Here is a 24,247-nt window from a genome sequence, read left to right on the forward strand (position 1 = left end):
TTTTTACAAAGGTGAACTTGTACGTGGCATAAGAAGTATAAAACCTAAATAAAAGCATAGAAAAAAGTCCACCTGTTGTCACACAATGTGCTGCACCATAAGTGACAATTTACTGTGAAATTCCAATGTAAAGTCTAATAAGAAGAATAAAAGCTGAAAGAAAAGAGTCTACGTTGTCATTCAATGAATATCCTCAACTTTTTATTTCAGTCTCTAGGAAGCTATTGCCAGGAGATCCCAGGAATTGCAGACTAGGAAGGCCAGAAGTGCAGCACATTGTATGACAACACATGGACCCTTTTTTTTTTTCTTTCCGTTTTTATTTTGGTTTTATTCTTCTTCTTAGACTTCACATTGGAACTTCACAGTAGATTGTCACTGACTGCTAGTGCTGATACTATATGTGGAAAACTTCAAAACTCTTGCCACATATGTGACCACACTTGTGTGCTTAAAAAATAAGTTTTCCTTTGTTAAAAAAAAATAAATAAAATAAAATAAATGCATATCTTTTTGCAGGTAAAAAAGTGCCTTTTTTTTTTTTTTTTTTTTACTAGGAGCGTGCAAAGCATTGCCCAGCACTGGCAGAACATGGGTGCAATGCAGGAGTCCTGCAGATAGTCAGTGTAAGCTGTCTGCTCACACACTGACAGGAAGAAACCATGAGCTACCTAGAGCGCTTATCACCCTTGTAGTTCATTGAGAACTACAAGTACCAAGAGTCTTTGTGGCCGTTGGCTTGCAGTTCACAATGAACTACCAGGGCCCTCCCTCTGTGAATGAATTACGTGGCCAAGTGGGCCCTCACAAACCTCACAATTTGGTTAATTGTGACAGAGTTTGGGGAGAATATCCCTGACTCGCTGTCACTAGAGGTGGCGGGTTGGGGAGAGGCTGCACCATTTAGCCCAAGCCCAGAGCCCCTGAACAGCAGTACATTATAAAGCAGAACTAAACCCATCAACTTAATGTTTTTTAAAAAATTTCATTCCTGGAATGCCAGGATTGCTAACCGTCACACTTGTGTCCTCAATCAAACCATCAATTGACTGGTGTCATAACTGATCACAAGCAGCACCATGGCAGTTGCCTCTCGAACAGAAGCAGCTTCCTTGGCTGTAAAGTATAGGAGGGTTTATTTCGGTTTTAAGGCTGTCAGCAGATTGGCCTCTACAAATTCGGCAGTGCCTAAAAACAGAGAGCAACTGAGCAGTATGTGGTTTCCCTAAGTGCTCTGCCAGATATCTGAAAACACAGGCAGGCACCTGAAGGGGTCTTATATCAAATGGCTGTTTTGTGTTTCTGATGCCTACAGAATGACTTGCAAACAATATATTTTACAGAGATGACCTTTTAGTTCTGAAATGTAGGAAGGGCATAGATAAACTTCTGCCTTCAGGATGCATCTCTGCAAGCCGCTGCATTGAAATAGTGTCTGAACAGCACCCGTCCTGATGTGCCTCTGGCTGCTGTGCCATTCACAAAGCACAGCTGCCCCATCGCTGTGCTTTGTAAATGGTACAGCAGAGTGAGGGGTAATGGGGGGCACAATGCTGGAACCTGTGTCATGCATATACACCTTTCCAATGCAGCAGGGAAGCTGGGATTGCGGCTGTCCTCTGTACAGTTCAGAATTCCTTAGTAGAGTGAGTGTTTATGTATTAAAGATAAAAAGGAATAACAAAGATAAAGCATAAAAATAGCTGGAGTTGTGCTTTAATATATTGCAGCTTATCCGTCCTTCAGCCCCGGTTCACACTGAGCTGCGGGAATGAAGCCCTGCGAGTTCAGCTGAACTCACTATTTCACTCCCGCATGTCAGTCCCGATTTCGGACGCAATTTCAAAGACCTCTGTGCAGGTTTTTGCACACATGTCAATGTAAATCACAGCCCAAAATTGCAAAAAGTAGTACAGAAACTACTCTTTGAAATTGGTACGGCGCTGCAAATGCAGTGTCGCACCAATTAGGATGGTGCCATTGGATCCAGTTTGACATGTCAAATTGTACCAATGTGAACCAGGGTTAAATGTGGTGACGGCAAACATGCCAGAAATGCAGTGTCCTTGTTACATCCTGTGAGGTTTTTTTTTTTTTTTTTTTTTTTTTTTTTTTTTTTTGTAAATTACCAATCCCATCTTTTCACCATGTAATGAAGATGAACAAAGCAGACATGTTTGAAGGCTAGCCCAGCCCTCAAAATTTCCAGCCCTCCAAAAATATCCTTTTTTACAGGGCATCAGAGTAGCCCGGGGGGCAATTTCCTCCCTGCACTGGTGGGTACTGATAGGCTGCACTGAGGAGGTGGCACTGATGTCCTTTGTTAATATTGTTGTTCTTTTGAAGTTGTTCATTTTTATTTTTTGTAACTTCTTTGCTTAAAACATTTAAGAGTGTAATTTCATGAGATTTACGAGGGAGTGTTTAGGGGCAGGGTAGGGGTTTGCTGGGGTAACTGATGGCATGTAACTATTGAGGCCTGGCTAGTAGCTCAGGACTTGAAATTTTGAGCCCTGGTCTAGCCTGTATGACAACCATGGCTGCCTCCATAGATACAGTGGAAAAATGAGCACTAGCCACAAAGAGATAGGTGGTGTTATTTGCAGGATTGCCAGGTGAAAATAAAGGGGGAAAAAAATCTGAAAAAAAACTTATGCAGCCACCTCATCAGGACTGTTAAACTGTAGTACAGGGGGGCTCAACCTGTTAAAGAGTGAGGGCCACTTAACAAATCACTTAACTGTCACAGGTCACAATGAAATTAAATGGTTTAGAATTTTTTATTTTGAATAGCATAGGGCTGGTAGGAGGGTAAGGAGGAGAAGCCAGCTTTAAGCTTTTGCAGGAGGAAAATGGAAAGGATTGGTTCCTGTATGTGCCACCCCCACAGTCCCTCCTGTCCAAGTGTAAAACAGAATACAGAGAGGCCACATGGGGCCTGCTTAAGCATGGGGCAGGGTCACCATTGTGACCCCTTATGCTACACTGGGGGGGGGGGGGGTGCGGCTATGGTAAAAACACATCTCATCTCAACTATGGGGTTTTACGGCCCCCCTAACCGCAAATGTAAATGAGCCCTTACTGTCCTGAGCCCCCTATAGGGCTGCTTTCACACTGATGCATTGCGTTTTACCCGCACTGTGGGTGCAGCGCAGTGCACGTGCGGCTTTCTAGCGAGTTAACTGCGCTTTGCCAAAGACTCCTCTGAATATATTGAAGGTGCTGTGCACTTTCTGAAAGCGCATCAAAACTCCTGCTTTCAGAAGTTTTTGCATGCTTTCAGAAAGTGCACCAAACTCGTAGCTTAAAGTAGAGGGCCACCCTAAAATAAAAAAATTGCATGAAAAATCGTAAAAAAAATTGTTGCTAGGCAGTCTTCCTAATCTGCCTCTTCCTATTCCACGGCGTGTCCTGCTCCTCAGTGAGCGGCCCCGTTGTCTTCTGGGAACTGTGTGTGTTCCCAGAAAACCACCGGGCCATTCACAGAACACTGCGCCGCTCGCGCGTGCGCAGTAGGAAACTGGCAGTGAAGCCGCAAGGCTCCACTGCCTGTTTCCCTTAGTTAAGATGGTGGTGCCGAGAGCCGAGGGCTGGGTCGGCCTCGGGCGGCCGACATCGCGGGCACCCAGGACAGGTAAGTGTACTTATTTAAAGTCAACAGCTACAGTGTTTGTAGCTGTTGACTTTTAAAAAAAAATGTCCTGGCCGGAATACCACTTTAAAATAGTGCACTTCCCTGGCTTTGAGGTCGAGGGCTACATCAAAGAGCTCTGTGGCCACAGGTTGCGCACCTCTGCTTTAGTACATTCAGTTTGTTAGTTTCTGCATTTAGATACTTTAAATTACCTGTCTTCTATTTGTGATATTTGTAGTCTTATGTTTGTTTTGCTTCATGTTTAAGTTTCAGCCTTCTCACTTTTTTTTTTCTTTATTACAAGTTAAATTAGAAGACATATATTAGTACTTTCATTTGTTGCTTTCTGCCATGTTACTGTTTAGTTCAGTTGAGAACGTTGACCAAAGTGGGAACTACTTGCTGCAAGCACAAGTATACACTTAAGTGGAAAGGAATGTAGGTTATGAGTGTATCGGGGCAGGGACAAACACTCTGGCATCCAAGTGATTTCCTGCAGTTGTTCAGGGTGAAGCTGTGAATTTTAATTGCATAAAATCCCCTAATATGATTTTTGGGATCAGCTTGTTGAACTTTAGTGAATGGGGCATTTCCAAACCGTTCTACATAAAAAGCATGTGCAGTTCCAGTTTGATGGGTCACACAAAGCATTCCATTTGGCTTGCAATGCAGCAAAAAGGATTATTCTATGATTACTCTGTATTGAAGGGAAGCAAGGGGAACGTAAAGGGGTTTCCCTTAATCAATTAGATGCTTTTGCGCTTAAAGTGTAATTGCAGACTTTTGCTATAGATTTGGTTAAAGTGGGAGTGTTAGGTTTTCATTGCTATTTGAGTCTGCATTGAAGAGACTTCCTCCATTTGCTGTCCTGATTGCTGGTGCCATCTGGACAGAAAATTAGGGAAGATCTGTACAACGTGCAGCAATGCAAAACCTTTTTTGTTCTCACAAAGTATTTGAGTTTTTAACAGAACAGTACAAGAAAATACAGTAAGGAACAGCTGGGAGTACAAAGGTGGTGCAATCCTATAAAAGGGTCAACCATAATACTAGAATATATTACACATACATGAACCAGATATGAGTCATAAGGAGGCAAAAACTCCATGGTTTATTAATTTTTTTTTTTTCTTAAGAAAACATTATGCCATAACACAGTCAGCTATAATAATAATCACAAAACAATCTGTTTACTACATATCCTTTTCTTAGTCATCTTGATTCTTTCCCTCTGGTCCTATATTTGACGTATTCTGGCCCCATATTCGAGCTTGCTCAAGCACGGTTGTATTTGGAAACCCCGAAAAAATATTATTAACCAACACCCCTTTCCCACAAAAAAATAAAAATATCCCTCCTCATAATAATAATATCTCTCCTCTCCTCCTCTGAAGATTAAAAAATAGAGAGTGTATTATCCCATTGTGCTGCTCCTCAAAAGGTTGTATTCAAATCCAACTCCCACTTTTGAAAAAAACGGTAGCTGGAAATCCCCCCGAGGAACAGTCAACAGGGCATACATCCTCAAGATTGTATGAGAGAGAGAGAGAGCCTCCCTCAATACAGTGTTCTTCGAATGGAAATAAATTCCGGTTATAGCTATCAGGGGTATTTAAGGAGTATAAGAAATGTCTAAGCTGCTCGCTAAAAGTCCAATTGAAAGGGGCAGTTTCCAGCTGTCAACACCTGGAATGTGGGCCAATCTTCTGATGTCATAAACTGAGACACCCTATATATCCCCTGTTTCATCAGAGCTTCAAAAGTTCCCTGGCATAAACCGGGGGCAAATTGTGGGTCCCCCAGAATGGGGAATAATGGGGGTTCCATTGATGAAAGTCTACCCCTGGAAAAAAGCCCAGAGCATTGACGCAGTGTAGGTCCAATCAATGGATGTTTTTTAATATAAGGTGAAAGCTCCCTAAAACACCAAGGTGCTCTAAGTAGCAAAACATTGCTCTGTTCCTGCTCCAGGTTCGGCCTAATTTTTAGGTCTCCGAGTCTGCACCAGTCAATCAAATGTCCTAGATGTACTGCCTGATAATATTTGTACATATCTGGTACCACCAGTTCACCATATTATTTGGGGAGGGTCAACGGAAATCTATTAATCCTCAGTTTTTATGTGCCCAAATAAATTCAGTGAATAATGTATGTATCTGCTTAAAATACTGTAAAGATATGTTGATGGGTAAAACCTGAAGCAAGTACAAAAACTTTGGTAGAATATTCATTTTTTTTATAATGCTACACCTTCCAAACAAGGGATAGAACCCCCTATGCCATTTCTCCCGAAGTGTCCGCACCTTACATAAGAGTGGTGAAAAGTTAAGCTCACGTGCGTGTAAGGTCTACTGGGATCGTAGTCCCCAGGTATTTCAATGCTTGATCTGTCCATTTAAATTTATAGCTAGATGTTATTGATTTTTATTAGGGACAGCTATTCCCATTGCCTCTGACTTGGTAAAGTTAATCTTAAAATATGATAAAAATCCATACGTCTAAATATGTTAAATATCCATGGTGTATTTAAAAGAAGTGGGAAATGGATGGTTCAGACGAGGAGCGCTCTATTGGCTGTCATGGGCATCTTCTACACTGTCGGAGGGGGGAAACATCAAATACTTCATGAAGGGGTACTAGAGCAGGCAGGAGGAGCAAGAAGAGGCAGGATGAGAAGTAGAGAGAAGACTGGAGAGAACAGAGGGAGATGGAAGCGTTTGCCTGGAATGGGCAAAGACAGGAGTGAGGGAAAATTTGAAGGGAGAGTAATAGGGAAGAGTCCATATGGGCTGACGGCTGGGGTGTGTAGGGGTAATGATGAGATCTGTCAAACTGAGAGCAAGGTTCATATTCAGATGAGCATTATAGGATTTGCAGGGATCCCAAAGCTTTAGGAATATGGCATGGAAGATTTTAAGGATGCGAGTGAGCTTCTTATGAACCATGGTCCCCATAGCCCTTGCTGAACCTCAGCAAAATTGAGGAACCATCGTCTCCAGGCTCAAGCCAGCATGTACTGAGCTCACAGAAACACAGACTCCACCAGTTTTGTGCGGTTAGATTTTGGATTGGTTTATGCAACAGAGTCTCCCAGGGGTTGCGAGCTAGTGAGATTTTCAAGACTGACCTGATCAAGGAGTATACCCTTATCCAGAATCAAGTTGCTTTAGGGCATGACCATCATATATGGATGAGTGCCACTTTCCTTACAGCCCTGAAAGCACAATAAGGAGACAGCAGGGCCAAAAAATGCAGTCGGGGGTCAATTACTGCAATGACAGCGTTTTGTAGGCATTTTGTTAAACACTTGGAGGTGGAGAGACGAATCTTATTCCACATACCTTTTATCTGGACAGGTGGCAAGGTCCTTTTCCCAATTTGCGACATAGAGAAGGTTGCGGTAGCTGATTAAGTCAAGGAGAAGGAAAAAAGGTTGGAGACCAAATCCTTCAAGTGTGGGTACTTTTCTACATCAATTTTCAAATGCCATCAGATGTTTGGGTGGCCCCGTTTGGCAGCGAAGAAGGCTGTGAACATGGTGGCTTATTTGACCGTATCAGAAAGCCTCGTTAGCTAATAGTTGCCAGTGTTGTTGAAGATACTGGTAGCAAAACCCTTTTTTAAAGTCGTGGAAGGGCTGGGGCTCCAATCGGGTCTTGATTGTTGTCTTTGTCCACTTGAAGCACAATAATTCTACAGATATTGGTCATGGACTTCATACACTTCAATCCAAATTTTCTTTTTAAACCAGGTTTTCTATATTAACAAAGCCTTAAAACACATTAAAGCAGAGTTCCACCCAAAAGTGGAACTTCCACACATTTGTCTATTTTATCCCCCCCAGTGCCACACTTGGCGCTTTAAGGGACATGAAATTAATCATAACATTTTAATAAAAGGCAATGCATTCTAAATGTGGAGCATGGTGTAGTCCCCCTAAGTAACACACGGGGGAGCTGTGTATATGACTTAAAGTAGAACTATACGCAAAACCCTTTTTTTTTTTTTTCCATTTGGGATAGAGTAATGGAGGCTTATAACCCCTGTCAGATTTTTTTTTTTTTTTTCGCCATCTGTGTCCGTTTGATGAGATTTCCCTTTACTTCCTATCCCAAAGCCAAACAGGAAGTGAGAGGAACTCCCTGCAAATTGAGGAAATTCTTTGGGGAGTCCCAGTTCACCAGAACTAGCGTCCCCATTGGAAAATTTCCCCGCTATTACTTTTCTGAGGGCAACCCAAAATTTGGGACTTTCTTTTACTTTCACTTTCAATGATAATGGTAAACAGGACAAATAGGGTAAATCTCCCCAATGGGGGCACAAACAGCAATAAAAACCTGACAGGTGTTCTAATCCCACCACTCTATCCAAAACTAAAAAAAAAAGTCTTGCCTTTTAGTTGTACTTTAATATAATACACCAAGTATCTGTAACTCCACCAGGTGCAGGGGGTTCCGCCTTCCCCAGTTTGGCTCTACGTGTTTTGCAACAAGGTTTCTTCCTCAGCTTGCAATGGGTCTATTCAAGGAAGAAATACATGTAACGAATATTATACATACATAGACCTTTCTGATACCTAAATATTATAACACTGGATATAGACTGCAAGTGTGTGTGTGTGTATATGTGTGTGTGTATGTATATGTATGTGTATATATATATATATATATATATATATATATATATATATATATATATATATATATATATATATATATATATATACCCTTTCAGAGTCGGGTGGGAACCTCCATGGACAGGCAGCAGCACCAATCCCAATGCGGGGGCGACAAGGAGAACAACTGGGTCATTTTGATATCTAAACAATATCCATACACATTTTTTGTGGGGGACATTGGAAGCTGCTTAAAATATACCACTGATGGATCCTAGTGTCCACTGAGTCTGTATTTAAAACAACTGGTATGTATGCAAAATAAGACCTATTATACAACACCATAGGTACCAACAGTAGGGCTAAGCATGACCATTTGTTCACCAGTATACCTTAGAACAGGCTGGGGTTAAATGTATCCACTGCTCCCAGGGATACATGCTGTGAATCGCACAGGATGATCAGACTGAGGATGTTAAGGAAACTCTCTGTGGGTAACAAAGTATACACCAGTAGTATATCAACCCTAAGACCCCTTTTACACTGGGGTGCTTTGCAGGCGCTACAGCGCTAAAAATAGAGCCTGCAAAGCGCCCTGAAAGAGCCGCTGCTGTGTCTCCAATGTGAAGGCCCCGACGACACTGGAGCGGTGCGCTGGCAGGACGGTAAAAAATCCTGCTAGCAGCATTATTGGAGCAGTGCAGGAGCGGTGTATACACCGCTCCTGCCCATTGAAATCAATGGGGGCAGCACAGCTATACTGCCAGCAAAGCGCTGCTGCAGCAGCGCTTTGCGGTGGTTTTAACCCTTTCTCAGCCACTAGCAGGGGGGTAAAACCCCCCTGCTAGTGGCCGAATTCCGCAGCTAAAACGACGGTAAAGCGGCGCTAAAAATAGCGCCATTTTACCGCCGTCGCCGCCCCAGTGTGAAAGGGGGCCTTAGGGTACTGCAAGACACAGACAACATAGCTCTCATAGAACCAGCTTCCATTACCAGGGCGCACATCCCCATGGTCAATAATAGTAACCACTTAGCGCATACCCATGTGCCACAAATGCCTAATCAAATTACCTGTTTTCAATAGCCTCAAAACGTCAGGTACCCTTGGAGACCAGTGCAGCGTGACCACCTGTCTCAGTCTAAGGTGTCTCTCCCAAAGCCACCTAACCTTTTGCCCATGTGCTGTGATGATACCCGGCCGACAAAACCGCACCTAATGTCAACCAGGTCAGCATTGGGCTGCTCGCGTCCGCCACTGCCAGGAGCAGACACATGCACAAGAGGGACAGGACCTAAATTGCAATGAGCTACTACAGGATCTCATATAAGCCGCAGTGACCACTCGCGGAGGCCCCTCTGCATGCAATGTGCAGCAGAGGGGCAGAAGTGATGCCAGTTTTAACAGGTGGTAAAACCCACGGCTTAGCGAACTCGCATGCGCTAGGACTAATTCCACCAGAAACTCCACACATGACCTGAAGTAATACATAGTGTAACAAGGGTAACATAATGTAATATACCAATAGCATTTTGATATACAAAAAAAATTATAAAAAAAAAAAAAAAAAAACATCCCTTCACATGTCCACGTAAAGATGTTCCCTCACTTGGCAAGGGGAAATTTCACAATGTGGGGGTGGGACTAGACAGCAAAAAAGGAACTTGACCATTTTAAACCCTATTGAAAGTTTGAGTTTTGTTGCTGTTGGCACCACCATGTTTCTTTTCTTGCACTTGCTTATAAGTAGTTAAGCCTTACTTTTCCTTTAAAGGTAATATAACATTTTGATTTTGTTAGAAAACCAGCAGACCTCCAAAACCTTGCCCCAGGAACACATCCTCCCTTTATAACCTACAACCACGAAGTGAAGACTGATGTGAACAAGATAGAAGAGTTTCTGGAAGAAGTACTATGCCCTCCCAAGTAAGTGAATTCATTTCTATAGTATAGTACAGATTATTTTGCAAGCTTACATATTTCACATACAAACACTTTTTTTGTTTATAGTAAAATTTTATACTAAAAGTACTTCTAAATGGTTTGTTCAATGACAATCTTTTGCCAATATTTAAAATTCAGAAAGGCCAAAAAATAAGCCTATTTAAAATATGCAAACATTTTATTTTTCTAGGTACCGTAAATTGGCAGCTAAGCATCCAGAATCCAACACTGCTGGCATGGACATATTTGCTAAGTTTTCAGCATATATCAAGAATTCCAAACCAGACGCCAACGAAGGTAACTGCTCGACTGCTCTGTGTCAATTAGGATGTATTTCAGTGAAGGCTCTGTCTTTGTGGTACAACTTGCATTAACAAAAGGCCATGGACTATAGAGGCAGCTTTGTGCTTTTGTACCCACTCTATCTAGAGTGATAATGTCTTGCAGAGGTCATAGAGTGCACTTGTTTCTGTAGTATGATGAGCAGATTGAGTCCACAGCAGCATATCTGCTGATTGTTGATAATTGTTGTGTTTTTTTTTTTCCTCTTTCTGTAGCAGCCTAATAATGTAAGCACTGTTTCTCCAGGCTTGCTGTTGACTACACAGTGCAGGTCACTGCCTCGCTGCCACACAGCTTTGGATAGTGACCAGTAAGAAAGCGGGTCACACGAGCAAATGGTGGATGTGCGGTTTCTTCAGAGGGATTTTATTCTGGTTTGAACCCGTAGGCCCCAGGCACAGTGGAATTCAAATACAGGTGCTCAGGTGTGTTTGGAGCTAATTTCTAAATGCACCTGGAAGCATGTAAATTATTTCCTGTGGCTGAATGCACACCTAGACGTTCAGCAGCTTCTAGGTGCAATCACTCTAAGACCCCTTACGCAGAGGCCTTTTTCAGGTGTTTTTGGGTTAAAAATAGCGCCTGAAAAACAGTTCCCCTGCAATATCAGTGTGAACGCTCTCGGGCTTTCACACTGAGGGGATGCGCTGGCAGGACATTAAAAATACTCCTGCAAGCAGCATCTTTGGAGCGGTGTATACACCGCTCTTGCCCATTGAAATGAATGGGCAGCGCCACCAAAGCGGCGCTTTGCGGGTGGTTTTAATCCTTTTTCGCCCCACTAGTGGCTGAAAACCTCCACAAAAACAACGGTAAAGCAATGATAAAAATAGCGGCGGTTTACCGCTGACGCCTCGGTGTGAGAGGAGCCTAACTGCATTTACACAAAATAGAAATTTCTTCATCCTGGGAGCGTTTTACATTGGTAATGTGGGAACATCAAAATTATAAGTTGTTTAGATCTACCAGGTTACTTCTCCTGTGTGGTGGTCCGAGTGTGTGGGGCTTATGCTGCCACCACTGTCTGTAACCATTAAAACATCACAGCTGGAGAATGAATACCAACTCATGGCTATGAGTTGGTATAAAGTTATTTTTCAGAAATTTGCTGACCACTTCTGCATATGTGCAAAGTGCTGACAGTAATAAAGTTTGATTTAATAAAAAAAAAAAATTATATATATATCTATATATATAGATATATCTATATATATAGATATATATATATATAGATATATATATATATATATAGATATATATATATATATATATATATATCTCTATCTATCTATCTCTGTAAAGAAATTAATTTTAAAATATAATACACATAGACTGTTAGGCCTCTTGTACACTGCTGCGTAAAAACTGTTTTCCCAAGGCATCTTTCAGGACAGCACCTGAGAGATCGTGACTACTCCCATTGTAAACCAGGAAACACCTCCTTCCTCCACATCTTTTAAAGAGAGGCACCTCCCTACCATCCATCAGTTTTTGTGTTTCCTCCAGCCCAGAGGGGACATCCGTGGGGGGGGGGATCCATGGTCTCTCAGGTGCTCCTGGGGGACAGGGGTTCCTCACCATTTTTCCTCCTTTTTCTTCAAGGACCTCAGCCCTCACGATTTACCCAGGCTTTGGCAGCGGTACATTTGGGCTCCTCTTCCCCATTGGTGCTCGGGGAGAGCCGCAGTGGGATCCGGCCAGCCCGCTCTGCTCCAGCCAAGCGGCGGCTGCACGTGCAGCGCCGCCATTTGGCGGTGGCCGAGAAGTGTCTTGGCTGCACCGGAAGTGACATCAAGGGCAGGTCGGCATCCGGCGACATTTCCGGACTCAGGGGGAGGAGGCAGGGTTGGTGCTGGCACCTATTTCCGGTCTGGTGCAGTGGCACTATGGGAGTCCGGAAGCAGGGCTTAAAGCCAAGAGTGAGGCACTGCACTCCCACTATGGAGGACACGGCGAGCTCTGCAATGGTGGGGACAGGCACAAGCGGCAGCAAGGTCCAGGTAGGGGGCAGCTTAAATCTGCCCGTTCCTTTACTTGGGGTTTCCAGACCTCTTTTCCCCCTGGTGGTCTGGGCACTTTAGGTTGTTTCTATCCATTCTTACAGTGCACCTTGGGGTGGTCCACAGGCGGAGACTGGGTCTCAGCAAAGGCCTCCTGGCTTTTTTTCCCTTTTTTTTGTTTGCTCTCTTAGGCCAAAAGCTCTGAAACAGGCAAAGCCAAAATGGGGAGAAAATTGGAAGAAAGCCTTATTTAGCACCTGCGTTACTTCCTTAGTTAAAGAGGAATCGGCTTCGGTTTGTGATGACCTGGTTGCTTCAGTCTAAAAGGAGCTGTATGCCACGATTCAGTCATTCCGTGACACGTTGGCTAATCCGACGGCTAGTCAGCCCTCCACATCTGAGTCTTCCTAGGTTCTCTGGGACAGAAAGAGAAACTCTTCCGAAGGCCCTTCTACCAGGCAATTCCCCGCTCCTTCCAGTGAGGGTTCAGAAGAGGAGGCTGAGGGGGTGGAAGTAGCCCCCTCTAAATTCAAATTGTCCCTGGAAGAAGTTGATGGGCTTCTTAGAGCCATACATGTTACCCTTGGCCTAAGTGACGAAAAGAAGGAACCGACACTGCACGACCGCATGTACGTGGGTCTAGGTGAACCTAAAGTTTGGACTTTTCCAGTTCATTCTGTCATTTCAGACTCCATAAAGAAAGAATGGCAGGAACCAGAGAAAAAACTTTTTCTCAAGAGACCACAAGAGACGTTTTCTGTTTTTGAGGAAGACCCCTCTGCGGTATGGAACAAGGTTCCCAGGCTGAATGCTGCCTTCTCCCAGGTCTCTAGATCCACCGACCTCACCTTTGAAGACATGGGGGTCCTAAGGGATCCAATGGATAAGCGTATGGATCTTTTGCTCAAGAGCTCTTGGCAATCGGCCATGAGCAAATTAAAGCCAGCTATGGCCATGACCTGCATAGCCAAGAACCTGGAGTATTGGGTTAACCAACCAAAAGCTCATAGTAGCGGATTCGCCCAAAAAGATTTTGGATATTTTTTTTTTCTACCTTGTCCTCTGCGGTAGCCTATATAGCGGATGCTTCAACCGAAGCAATTAGAATGTCGGCTAGATCAGCAGACCTAACAAATTTGGCAAGAAGAGCATTATGGCTGAAGACTTGGCCAGGTGATGCGGCATCGAAGAGCAAGCTCTGTGGGATTCCTTTTTTAGGTGACCTTCTCTTTGGCCCTGATCTAGACACCATTCTAGACAGGACTTCCCGATAAAGAAACAACCCCCCCAAAGCACTTTTTTCGACCTCCCAAAGGGCTCAGGCTGGGAACACACAGGTGAGGGCAAAGGAATTGGTCCGCACAAAAAACTAAAGGCAAAAGCGGCATTCTTTTCCATCCTCCTATGCAAGCCGAAACATCCTAATGACTCGACCCTGCGGGTAGGCGGAAGGCTGCAAAATTTTCTTCCGCAGTGGTCAGCCATAACATCAAATCAATTTTATACTGAGCACTCTTTCTCAGAGCTACGCAATAGGGTTTACGGAATTCCCCCTAAGAGGATTTCTTGTGAAGAATACCCCAAAGGATCCAATAAAAGCCCTGACCATGAAGTCCTCATTAAAGGAACTGATGCAGCAGGACGTAGTGATTCAGGTACCACCAGAAGAGCGGCAACAGGGTTTTTATTCTCACATTTTCTTGGTAAAGAAGCCAACAGGGAAATTCGGATCCTCAATCTAATACCTCTGAACAAATCTGTCATGTACAGAAGGTTCAAGATGGACTCGATTTTTTTTCAGTCAGAAATCTGACCCCAGAATTTTACATGGCGTCAATAGATTTAAGGGATGCATACCTGAATATCCCAATCTCACTTCATTCCCAGAAGTATCTCAGGTTAGCGGTAAAGATGGAAGGCGTGAATCGTCATTTACAGTTCAGGGCCTTGTCATCCTCGCCTCTGGTCTTTATCAAGGTGATGGTGGAAGCCCTAGCTCCGCTTCGTCTTCGGGGAATCGCAGTGATTCCCTATTTGGACGACCTACTATTCTTCGCCCCCTCAAAGGAAAAGTTGCAGGACAATTTAGCCAAAGCACGCAACCAACCATCTGGAATCTCTAGGATGGATTCTAAACGTCCAGAAATCCTCCCTAAACCCACCACAAGAGGTTTGCTTTCTGGGCTACCTAATCAATTCAATTGAATAGAAGATTTTTCTCCCACAAGAGAAAGGACAAGGTTCAATGCACGGTGTCGATGCTGCAGTCCAACCAGCCGATAACGATGACAAGTTATGTCGGCATTAGGGGTACTGACCTCAACAATGCCGGCTATTCAGTGGGCAAGACTGCATTTCAAGGGTCTACACTTTTCTCCTGAGGTCATGGCATCTCAGCTTAAGATCCCTGGACACGCAGGTGAAGATTCCAACTCGGGTGAAGAGGTCACTTTGGTGGTGGAAGAGTCAGGATATCCTATCAAGGGGTCTAAATTGGGCCTTTCTAGTCGAAAGAAGACTGTCCACAGACGCCAGCTCCTGGGGATGGAGGGCCCACCTAGAGAAAAACTTCACCCAAGGAAGTTGGTCCAAGAAGGAGGCGACAAGGTCCTCAAATTGGAGAGAGCTGGAGGCGATTGCCTTATCTCTACTAATATTTTTGCAGGATCTTCAGTTTCACCACGTTCAAGTGTTGACTGACAGCGCTGGATCACAGCCGATCACGTGGTAAACACAGAGCGGTAACTAGCTGTTACCAGCTCTTCTCTCCTCACACACAGTTTCCAGTGTGAGGAGAGAAGAGCCAGGAGCAGTGAATTACCGATCTGTGTGTGTATTGTATGCACCAAGCACAACACTTGTCCCATCGCCCCCCCCCCCACATTGTAATCTGTCACCTAACAGTCACCCCATAAAGTGCACCTGTCACATAAGAGACTGCCATCAGTGACCGTCGGCGGTGCACCCATCAGGGACCGTCGCCCATCAGTGACCGTAGCCTGTCATCCATCACACGTCACCCATCAGTGACCGTCAGCCATCAGTGACCATCAGTGGTGCACCCGTCACCCATCAGTGAACGTAGCCTGTCATCCATCACCCGTCAACCATCAGTGGTGCACCCATCAAGGACCGTAGCTTGTCATCCATCACACGTCACCCATCAGTGAACGTGCCCTGTCACCCGTCAGTGACCATCCCCCGTTACCGTCCGTGGCCTGTCACCCGTCATCACCTATCGCAAAGCCCATCAGTGACCGCCATCTGTCACACAGCCATCAGCGTCATGTCCAAAAGATTTTATACTAGTGAGGAGGCGTTCCAGATCCTCTCCATGATTGATGAAAGCAGCAGGGAGTTCTCATCAGATTCCAATTCTGATTCTGAATCAAATTTGGCATTTGAACCGATTGAGAATAGTGAATCGGCAAATGATTCGGAGGAAAAATGGGTCCCTTCTAAAAGGGCACGGCACTCTGGAAACCAGGCAGCTGCCAGCAACCAGGATTATATTCCTAAGCCCAGTACCAGCGCTGTCGCCAGCAATAGGCCCCAAAAACAAATTCCCAGGCCCAGTACCAGCGCTGCTGCCAGCGATAGGCCCCAGGAACCCAATGCCCAGTACCAGCGCTGCCACCGGCGATGGGCCCCAGGAACAAAGGCCCAGTACCAGTGCTGCCACATCACGCCTGAGTACCAGCACAGGTAATTCAAATCCCCCCAACTACTGGAGTGTCACCTCCCCCAAGAGCCAGGGCCTCTACATGCATGCCAGATGGTCTTGCCAATCCAACATGGCTGCCTATCCGACTCGGGATCACCAATTATTCCCCCTTTCACAGCACAGTCTGGTGTGCAGGCCAACACCCAATTTCACAGCGATTGTTTTGTTTTTATCTGTTTTTGCCTGACACTTTGCTGCAATTCATTGTGGACCAGATAAATTTATATGCCCAGCAGTATATTGCCAACAACCCCCAATCATCATATGCCCGTCCGTTTGAGTGGAGAGATCTGAATTTGGAGGAGTTCAAATTGTTTATGGGCCTCACTATAAACATGGGGATTACAAAAAAAATGAAGGACATGCCTATTGGTCCACCAACCCCATCCACCACATGCCCATTTATTCTGCCGTAATGTCCAGGTCCCGATACGAGATAATTTGCTTTCTTCATTTTAGTGACAACACCCAGTGCCCTCCCCGCAATCCAAACTACGACATGTTATATAAAATTTACCCACTGATAAATTTCTTTTACCAACAATTTGCAGAACTCTATGTTCCCGATCAGAATATTTGTGTCTGAGTCTCTGGTACCCTTTTCAGGCTGGCTAGGAATAAAGCAATATATTCCTAGCAAAAGAGCCAGATACGGAGTAAAATTTTTACAAGCTCTGTGAGAGAGCGACGGGATATCTGTATGCGTTCCGCATATATGAAGGAACAGATTTCCAGCCCCCTGAGTGACCGGCCTACATGGGCACAACTGGAAAGATTGTATGGGACCTGGCATACCCACTTCTAAACAAAGGATATCACATATACCTTGACAACTTCTACACCAGCCTGCCCCTTTTCAAAAACTTATACATTGCAAAAAGCCTTGCCTGTGCAACCTCCAGAAAGAATAGGAAGGGCTTCCCACAATCTCTAGTGAACAAAAAGCTGCGAAGGGGGGAAAGAGCAACATTGAGATGCAACGAAGTGCTGGCCTTGAGGTGGAAGGATAAAAGGGACGTGCACATGATGTCCACCATCCACGACGACACTACAATTGAGGTTCAAAGAAGACAAGGTCCCATTGAAAAGCCAACATGTGTCCAAGATTATAATCTCTACATGGGGGGGTGGATTTCAATGATCAAATGATTCAGCCCTATTTGTCAACAAGGAGGTCCCCGATTCTGGTACAAGAAGGTAGCAATTTATCTCATCCATTTGGCCATATATAATTCCTACGTATTCCACAGAAAGCCCCGCCCCTTCCTAAAATTCATAGAAGTTGTCACGTCCCTCATCTGTCAACAAAGACCCCCCCACAAGACCTTCGCTCTGATGCTGTTAGCCGACTTCATGAGCGCCACTTCCCCTTCAACATTCCTTCATCTGAAGCAGGCCGAAGACAGCAAAAGAGAATTTCGAAAAGATACCAGCTACCATTGTCCCCAGTGTCCCTCCCAACCTGGCCTTTGCATTGGTGAATGCTTCCAACTTTATCATACATCCCTAAAATATTAGACCATATTTCTCCCTTCGCCTTTCAGGACAGCACCTTGGAGAGAGCGTAGCTCCACCTCTTAGACAGGAAACACTGCGTGACAACGCCCCTTTAAAAAGCAGCTGCTTCCACCATGCCATCAGTTTTAGTGTTTCCTCCGCCATGGTGGAAGCACTGCTTGGGGAACCAGAGGGGCTGCGCTCTCTCCAAGGAGAGGGTTTTGGCAGGACCTCCACGTTTGGGTACTCAGACCAACCCAGCTCCTTCCCTTACGTGAGGAGGGTGCTCCGGTGTCCTTTCCTTCTCCGGCTCACAGGAGTAATGGTCTGCCGGAAGTTTTCCACCCGGGGTGTTCGGGGGGCCGCGGTTGTGCTCAGTAAGAGCGTCCATGCCAGGCCTCTGCATGGCGGCGCCGAATCCCGGACAGCAGGTGATGTCAGTTCCGGTGGGCGGATACTTCCGGCGGGGCGTAGCAGCGATTGGTTCCTGCTGCTGGAACGCAGGAGGAAGGGGCGGGTCCTCTGGCCGGGACTTCCTTTTGTTTGGCACATGGAGCCTAGTACACAGTGCAGCAGCTGCGGATTGCACTATGGAGACAGCGGAATCGTCAGCAGCAATGGCGGATGCAGGCGCCCAGGTTCCCGGCCAGGCCCAGGTAGGAGAGGTGCGGTGGCACCTCTTTCCTTTTATATCACTGGGTGTTTTATCTTTGATGTAGTTATTCAAAACCTGCTGCTGTCTGCTATGGGGTAACAGTTTCCATTAGCAGTTCAGCAAAGGAGTGAGACTCTGGGCACTTAGGGTGTTGGCTGGAGGTACTACTTTTCTCTGAAGCCTTAGTTCTAAAGGACCTGGGTTTTTTTCTTGTTTCTCTGTTTCAGAAAGCTACTGCCAAATCAGAGAGAACAGGGAGAAAGTGCCCCTCATGCAAAAATCCTTTAAGGGACTCTTGGCCCAAACCACTGTGCAAATCCTGCATTGTGGATTTAGTAAAAGAAGAATCCTCACAAGAGTGCAAAGAGCTCTTATCTTCTGTGAGGAAGGAGTTAGCAGAGGCCCTAGGGACAGTGCGTTCCCTTGTAAAGCACGGCCAGAGTTCCAGCCAAGAGCAGAGTTCTCACTCCAGTTTCCCTCAGTCCACTTCCAGACAGGTGGAAAGTGAGTCGGAGGAGGAAAGGGAAAGCATTCCACCCTCAACCATTGATTCTGAGGAGGAGGTGGAAGAAGAGTCAAGATCATCTAGATATAAGCTGTCACTTGAGGAGGTGGATGAATTACTCAAGGCAATTTATACTACCCTGGAGATCCAGGAAGAAAAGGCTCAGCTGTCTGTGCATGATAAGATGTACCTGGGGCTGGAGGAAATTAAACACAGGGTGTTCCCTGTGCATAAAGTGTTAACAGACACTATTAAAAAGGAATGGAAGAACCCAGAGAGAGGACAGTTTTTTTCTAAAACCCTCAAAAGGAGGTTTCCTTTTGAGGAGAATGAGGAACTATTGTGGAATAAAAAACCAAAAATAGACGCTGCCTTTTCTCAAGTATCTAGGAAGACTGATTTAGCTTTTGAGGACATGGGTATTCTCAAAGATGCTATGGATAAGAGGGCAGATGGGCTACTGAAGAAAGCCTGGGACTCATCTCTAGCTAATCTTAAGCCAGCAATGGCGGCTACGGTTGTGGCTAGGAATCTGGAGTGCTGGTTAGAGCAACTTAAAAATCATGTTGTGGCAGGTACCTCCAGAAAGGACTTATTGGAGTCCTTCCCTACCCTGCTTAAGGCAGTAAAATATATGGCAGATGCCTCTGCAGAATCTATCAGGATGTCAGCCAGGTCCTCTGCGCTTGTTAACTCAGCAAGAAGAGCACTCTGGCTAAAGACCTGGTCAGGGGATTCAGCTTCTAAAGTAAAACTGTGCGGAATTCCCTTTTCAGGAGACCTGATGTTTGGGCCAGAACTAGAGACTGTCCTTGACAGGACAGCAGACAAGAAGAAAGCTTTCCCACAGAAGAAGAAAACGGTACAGCAGAGGAAAAATTTTCGTCCTTTTCGACAAACCGATAAGGAAAAGGACCACACACAGAAGAGACCCTGGTCTTCTCAGAGAGGAAGAGGTAGAGGTGGGGTACTCTTTAGAACCCCAGAACAAACCCCTAAAAAACAATGACCATCTAGTAGGGGGGAGACTACAGGACTTCTTACCAATCTGGGAAAAAACAACAAAGAGTCCTTTTGTTCTGGGGTTAATCAAAAAGGGTTATCAATTGGAATTCTCACAAAGCCCCCCAAGTCAGTTTTACATCACAAACCTGCCAAAGGATCGGGAAAAGGCTCTGGCCATGAAGTCTCTGTTACAGGAACTGATGCAACAGAAGGTCATTTCCCAGGTTCCGAAAGATCAAGAGGGGAAGGGGTTTTACTCCCACATTTTTATGGTCAAAAAGCCATCAGGAAAGTTCCGCCTGATTCTCAATTTAAAGGTTCTAAATCGATCCATAAAATACAAAAAATTCAGGATGGATACGATTTTCTCAGTAAGGAATTTGCTAACCCCCAAATGTCATATGGCTTCCATCGATTTGAGAGATGCCTATCTCCATATACCAATAGCGCCCCCATCACAAAGGTTCCTGCGTCTTGCAGTCAATCTGGGGGGAGGGGAGATTTGGCACCTGCAGTTTCGGGCTCTGCCTTTCGGTCTTTCCTCTTCTCCCAGGGTATTCACAAAAGTGATGGCGGAATCTTTGGAGCCCCTGAGACTGAAGGGGATTTCAATAGTACCCTATTTGGACGATCTGCTACTGTTTGCAGACTCAAGGGGTCAAGTAGAGGTCAACCTACAGACAGTTCAAACACATTTAAGAGGTTTGGGATGGCTTCTCAATCTTCAGAAGTCAAACTTAATTCCATCTCAAAGGGTAAGGTTTCTGGGGTACGAAATAGACTCGATAGAACAGAAAATTTTTCTACCCCAGGAGAAAATAGAGAAGATGCAGTTGACCCTGATAACACTTCAATCCAACGCAGAGATCTCTGTAAGACAAGCCATGTCTGCTCTGGGTCTGTTGACAGCAGCAATTCCTTCGGTACAGTGGGCCAGATTGCATTCCCGTCCTCTGCAATCGGATATCCTGATGAATTGGTCATACCAGGAACCTCTGGAGAAGAAATTCAACTTGGGGGCAAGAGCAAAAAGGTCTCTCTGGTGGTGGAGGAACCTAGGAAACGTTTCAAAAGGGCTTCCTTGGGTCTTTCCGGTAACCAGAAGGCTGACTACAGATGCCAGCGCCTGGGGATGGGGAGCTCACCTGGAAGAAAAAACGGTTCAGGGAGTTTGGACCAAACCAGAAGCAAGAAGATCTTCAAATTGGAGAGAGTTAAAGGCTGTTCACTTAAGCCTCCTCTCCCTCCAGGAATTTCTAGTGAATCAACATGTCCAAATATTGTCAGACAATATGACGACAGTATTATATTTAACAAAGCAAGGGGGCACAAAAAGCAAAACCCTAATGGGTCTAGCGCATCAGATCCTAAGATGGGCAGAGAACAATGTGGCCTCTCTATCAGCAGTCCATCTAAAGGGGACGGAAAACACCTTAGCAGATCTCCTCAGCAGGAAAGAAATAAGGGAAGCAGAGTGGTCTCTCAATCAGGAATTATTCGAAAAGATTTCCAAGAGTTGGGGTCATCCCCAAGTGGACCTCTTTGCAAAAGAGGAAAATGCAAAAATACCAGTCTTCTTCTCTCTTCAGAGACAGGATCAAGCTCTCGGAGTAGATGCGTTAGCTCACAAATGGGACTTCCATCTGTCCTACGCTTTTCCCCCGTTCCAACTGATACCAAAGGTGTTAGCCAAATTCAGATTGGAGTCCACGGAGCTAATATTAATAGCTCCTTATTGGCCAAAAAGACCCTGGTTTTCAACCTTGATGAACCTCTCAGTGAAACCTGCTTGGAGATTACCAATCAGGACAGACCTGTTGAGTCAGGGCCGAATTCTCCATCCAGATCCAGCTTACCTCAAACTAACAGCTTGGTTTCTGAAGAACAAATCTTAAGACGAAAGGGTTTATCAGAGAGGCTTATTTCTACCCTTCTTGCAAGTAGAAAAAAAGTGACGAGAGACATTTACTTTAAAGTCTGGAAGATCTATAATTCTTGGTGTTCCAGTAAAAACTTTGATTTTCGTACCACATTTTCAGTTTTGGAATTTCTTCAAGAGGGATTGGAGAAGGGGTTAGCAGCAAGTACGCTCAAGACGCAGGTAGCTGCTTTATCAGTTTTTTTGGAAAGAACCCTGTCAGGGGAACCTTTAATAATCAGATTTTTTAGGGCAATGGCAAAAGTAAAGCCTAGACCTGTTGTTAGTTTTCCCAAATGGGATTTATCTTTAGTTCTTCAGGGTCTAACTATGGCACCGTTTGAACCCATAGAAGAAGCATCATTACGTTTCTTGACGTTAAAGACTATTTTATTGGTAGCAGTAACTTCCGCACGTAGAATTAGTGAGTTACAAGCCCTTTCAATTAAAGAGCCCTTCATGAGATGTCTACAGGATAGGGTAGTCTTAAGGACGGATCCAGCATTTCTACCAAAGGTGGCTTCAGTTTTTCACCGTACACAGGAAATCATTCTCCCTACTTTTTGTCCTTTACCTTCGGGAGCAGGAGAAGAAGCTTTCCATACCCTTGATGTCAGGAGGTGCCTGCTTAAATATCTGGAAAGAACAAAGGAAATCAGAAAGTCATCCTCACTCTTTGTTTTAATGGAAGGTACTCACAAAGGAGGTAAAGCTTCCAAAAGCACCCTTGGAAGATGGTTAAAGCAGGCCATCAAAGAGGCATACATATCTTTGGGTCTGGAACCTCCGGAAGGGGTATTACCTCATTCTACTCGAGCAGTGGCGGCATCATGGGCAGAAAGGGCTGGGGCATCTCCTGAGCAAATCTGCAAGGCTGCCACATGGTCCAGTTTTTCGACCTTCATAAGGCACTACCGCTTGGATCTACTATCAGCCTCGGACCAATCATTTGGTAGGAAGGTTTTGCAGGCAGTAGTCCCACCCTGAAGTAAGTTTCTCGGTTATCCTCTCCAAGGTGCTGTCCTGAAAGGCGAAGGGAGAAAACCTTAGTTAGACTTACCGGTGACGGTATTTCTACGAGCCTTTCAGGACAGCAGCCTACTTCCCTCCCTTGGTTATCATATGTAAAGTATAATTATAGGACCTGGTAATTGTCTGATTATATTTTCCAGCATGTCGGAGGATTTCTCGGTAACAACTGATGGCATGGTGGAAGCAGCTGCTTTTTAAAGGGGCGTTGTCACGCAGTGTTTCCTGTCTAAGAGGTGGAGCTACGCTCTCTCCAAGGTGCTGTCCTGAAAGGCTCGTAGAAATACCGTCACCGGTAAGTCTAACTAAGGTTTTTTAACCATTTCCCCTTTTTCATCATCTGTGCTGACCATTTTCCATGCTTCCCCAAATAACTATGCCACTGCCTTCCACGTGAACTGACCCTGGCCTGTTTTTTGATTATGCCTCTGCCTACCGTTTGGACTGCTGCCACGTGAACTGACCCTGGCCTTGTTTTATCAACACGCTACTGCCTATCGCTTGGACTGCTTGCACGTGAACTGACCCTGGCCTGTTTTATGGACTATGCTTTTGCCTACCGCTTGGACTGATCTGTTGCCCTGCTACTGTAGCACACAGGGGTCTCACATATGTGAGAATTGTTTTTCCGGATGGATAAAACTTTTTTTTTTTTTTTTTTTTTTTTTACCCTTTCCGCAGTAGAATTTATTTTGGATTGTAATTCTTGGTATGTACATGCTATGTGTTAGAAATATGAAGGGCCTTCAAAAATGATAGGTTGCCAGGAAATTATATATGTAATTTATGCTCCTAGAACGCCTGATGGTGCAACTTGGATGTTGGGCCTCTGTATGTGGCCAGGCTGTGTAAAAGCCTCACACATGTGGTATCGCCATACTCAGGAGTAGCAGAATGTATTTTGGGGTGTCATCTTTGCTATGTACATGCTATGTGTTGGAAATATCTGATAAATGGACAACTTTGGGGTGTTTGCTTTTCAAAATGGGGTCATTTTGGGGGCAATTTCATTGTCCTGGTGCTCCGGGGCCTTCAAAAGTGGAATAGGTGGTTGAGTAATGAGATGTCATTTATGCTCGTAGAATGCCTGAATATGCTACTTCAATGTTGGGCCCTTGTATGTGACCAGGCTGTGTAAAAGTCTCACACGTGGTATCGCCCTACTCGGAAAGAGTAGCAGAATGTATTTTGGGGTGTAATATGTTGTGTGCATATGCTCTGTGAGAGAAATAACCTGTTTAACCACTTGAGCCCCGGACCATTATGCTGCCTAAGGACCAGAGGTCTTTTTCCAATTTGGCACTGCGTCGCTTTAACTGCTAATTGCGCGGTCATGCAATGCTGTACCCAAACAAAATTTGCGTCCTTTTCTTCCCACAAA

At 44.9% G+C, this 24,247-nt stretch overlaps 1 protein-coding gene across 1 annotated transcript in view; it reads left to right on the forward strand.

Moving 5' to 3' along the window:
* The window catches only part of CLIC4 (chloride intracellular channel 4), a 138,598-nt gene that overhangs the window by 103,491 nt on the left and 10,860 nt on the right, over positions 1-24,247 (forward strand). The window contains exons 3-4 of the mRNA XM_073615472.1: positions 10,048-10,173; positions 10,382-10,488. Coding sequence (XP_073471573.1) covers positions 10,048-10,173; positions 10,382-10,488 — 233 coding nt within the window. The remainder of the gene's footprint in view (positions 1-10,047; positions 10,174-10,381; positions 10,489-24,247) is intronic.

Source organism: Aquarana catesbeiana, linkage group LG02 (genome assembly GCF_042186555.1).
Source record: "Aquarana catesbeiana isolate 2022-GZ linkage group LG02, ASM4218655v1, whole genome shotgun sequence".
Classification (NCBI taxonomy): Eukaryota; Metazoa; Chordata; class Amphibia; order Anura; family Ranidae; genus Aquarana; species Aquarana catesbeiana.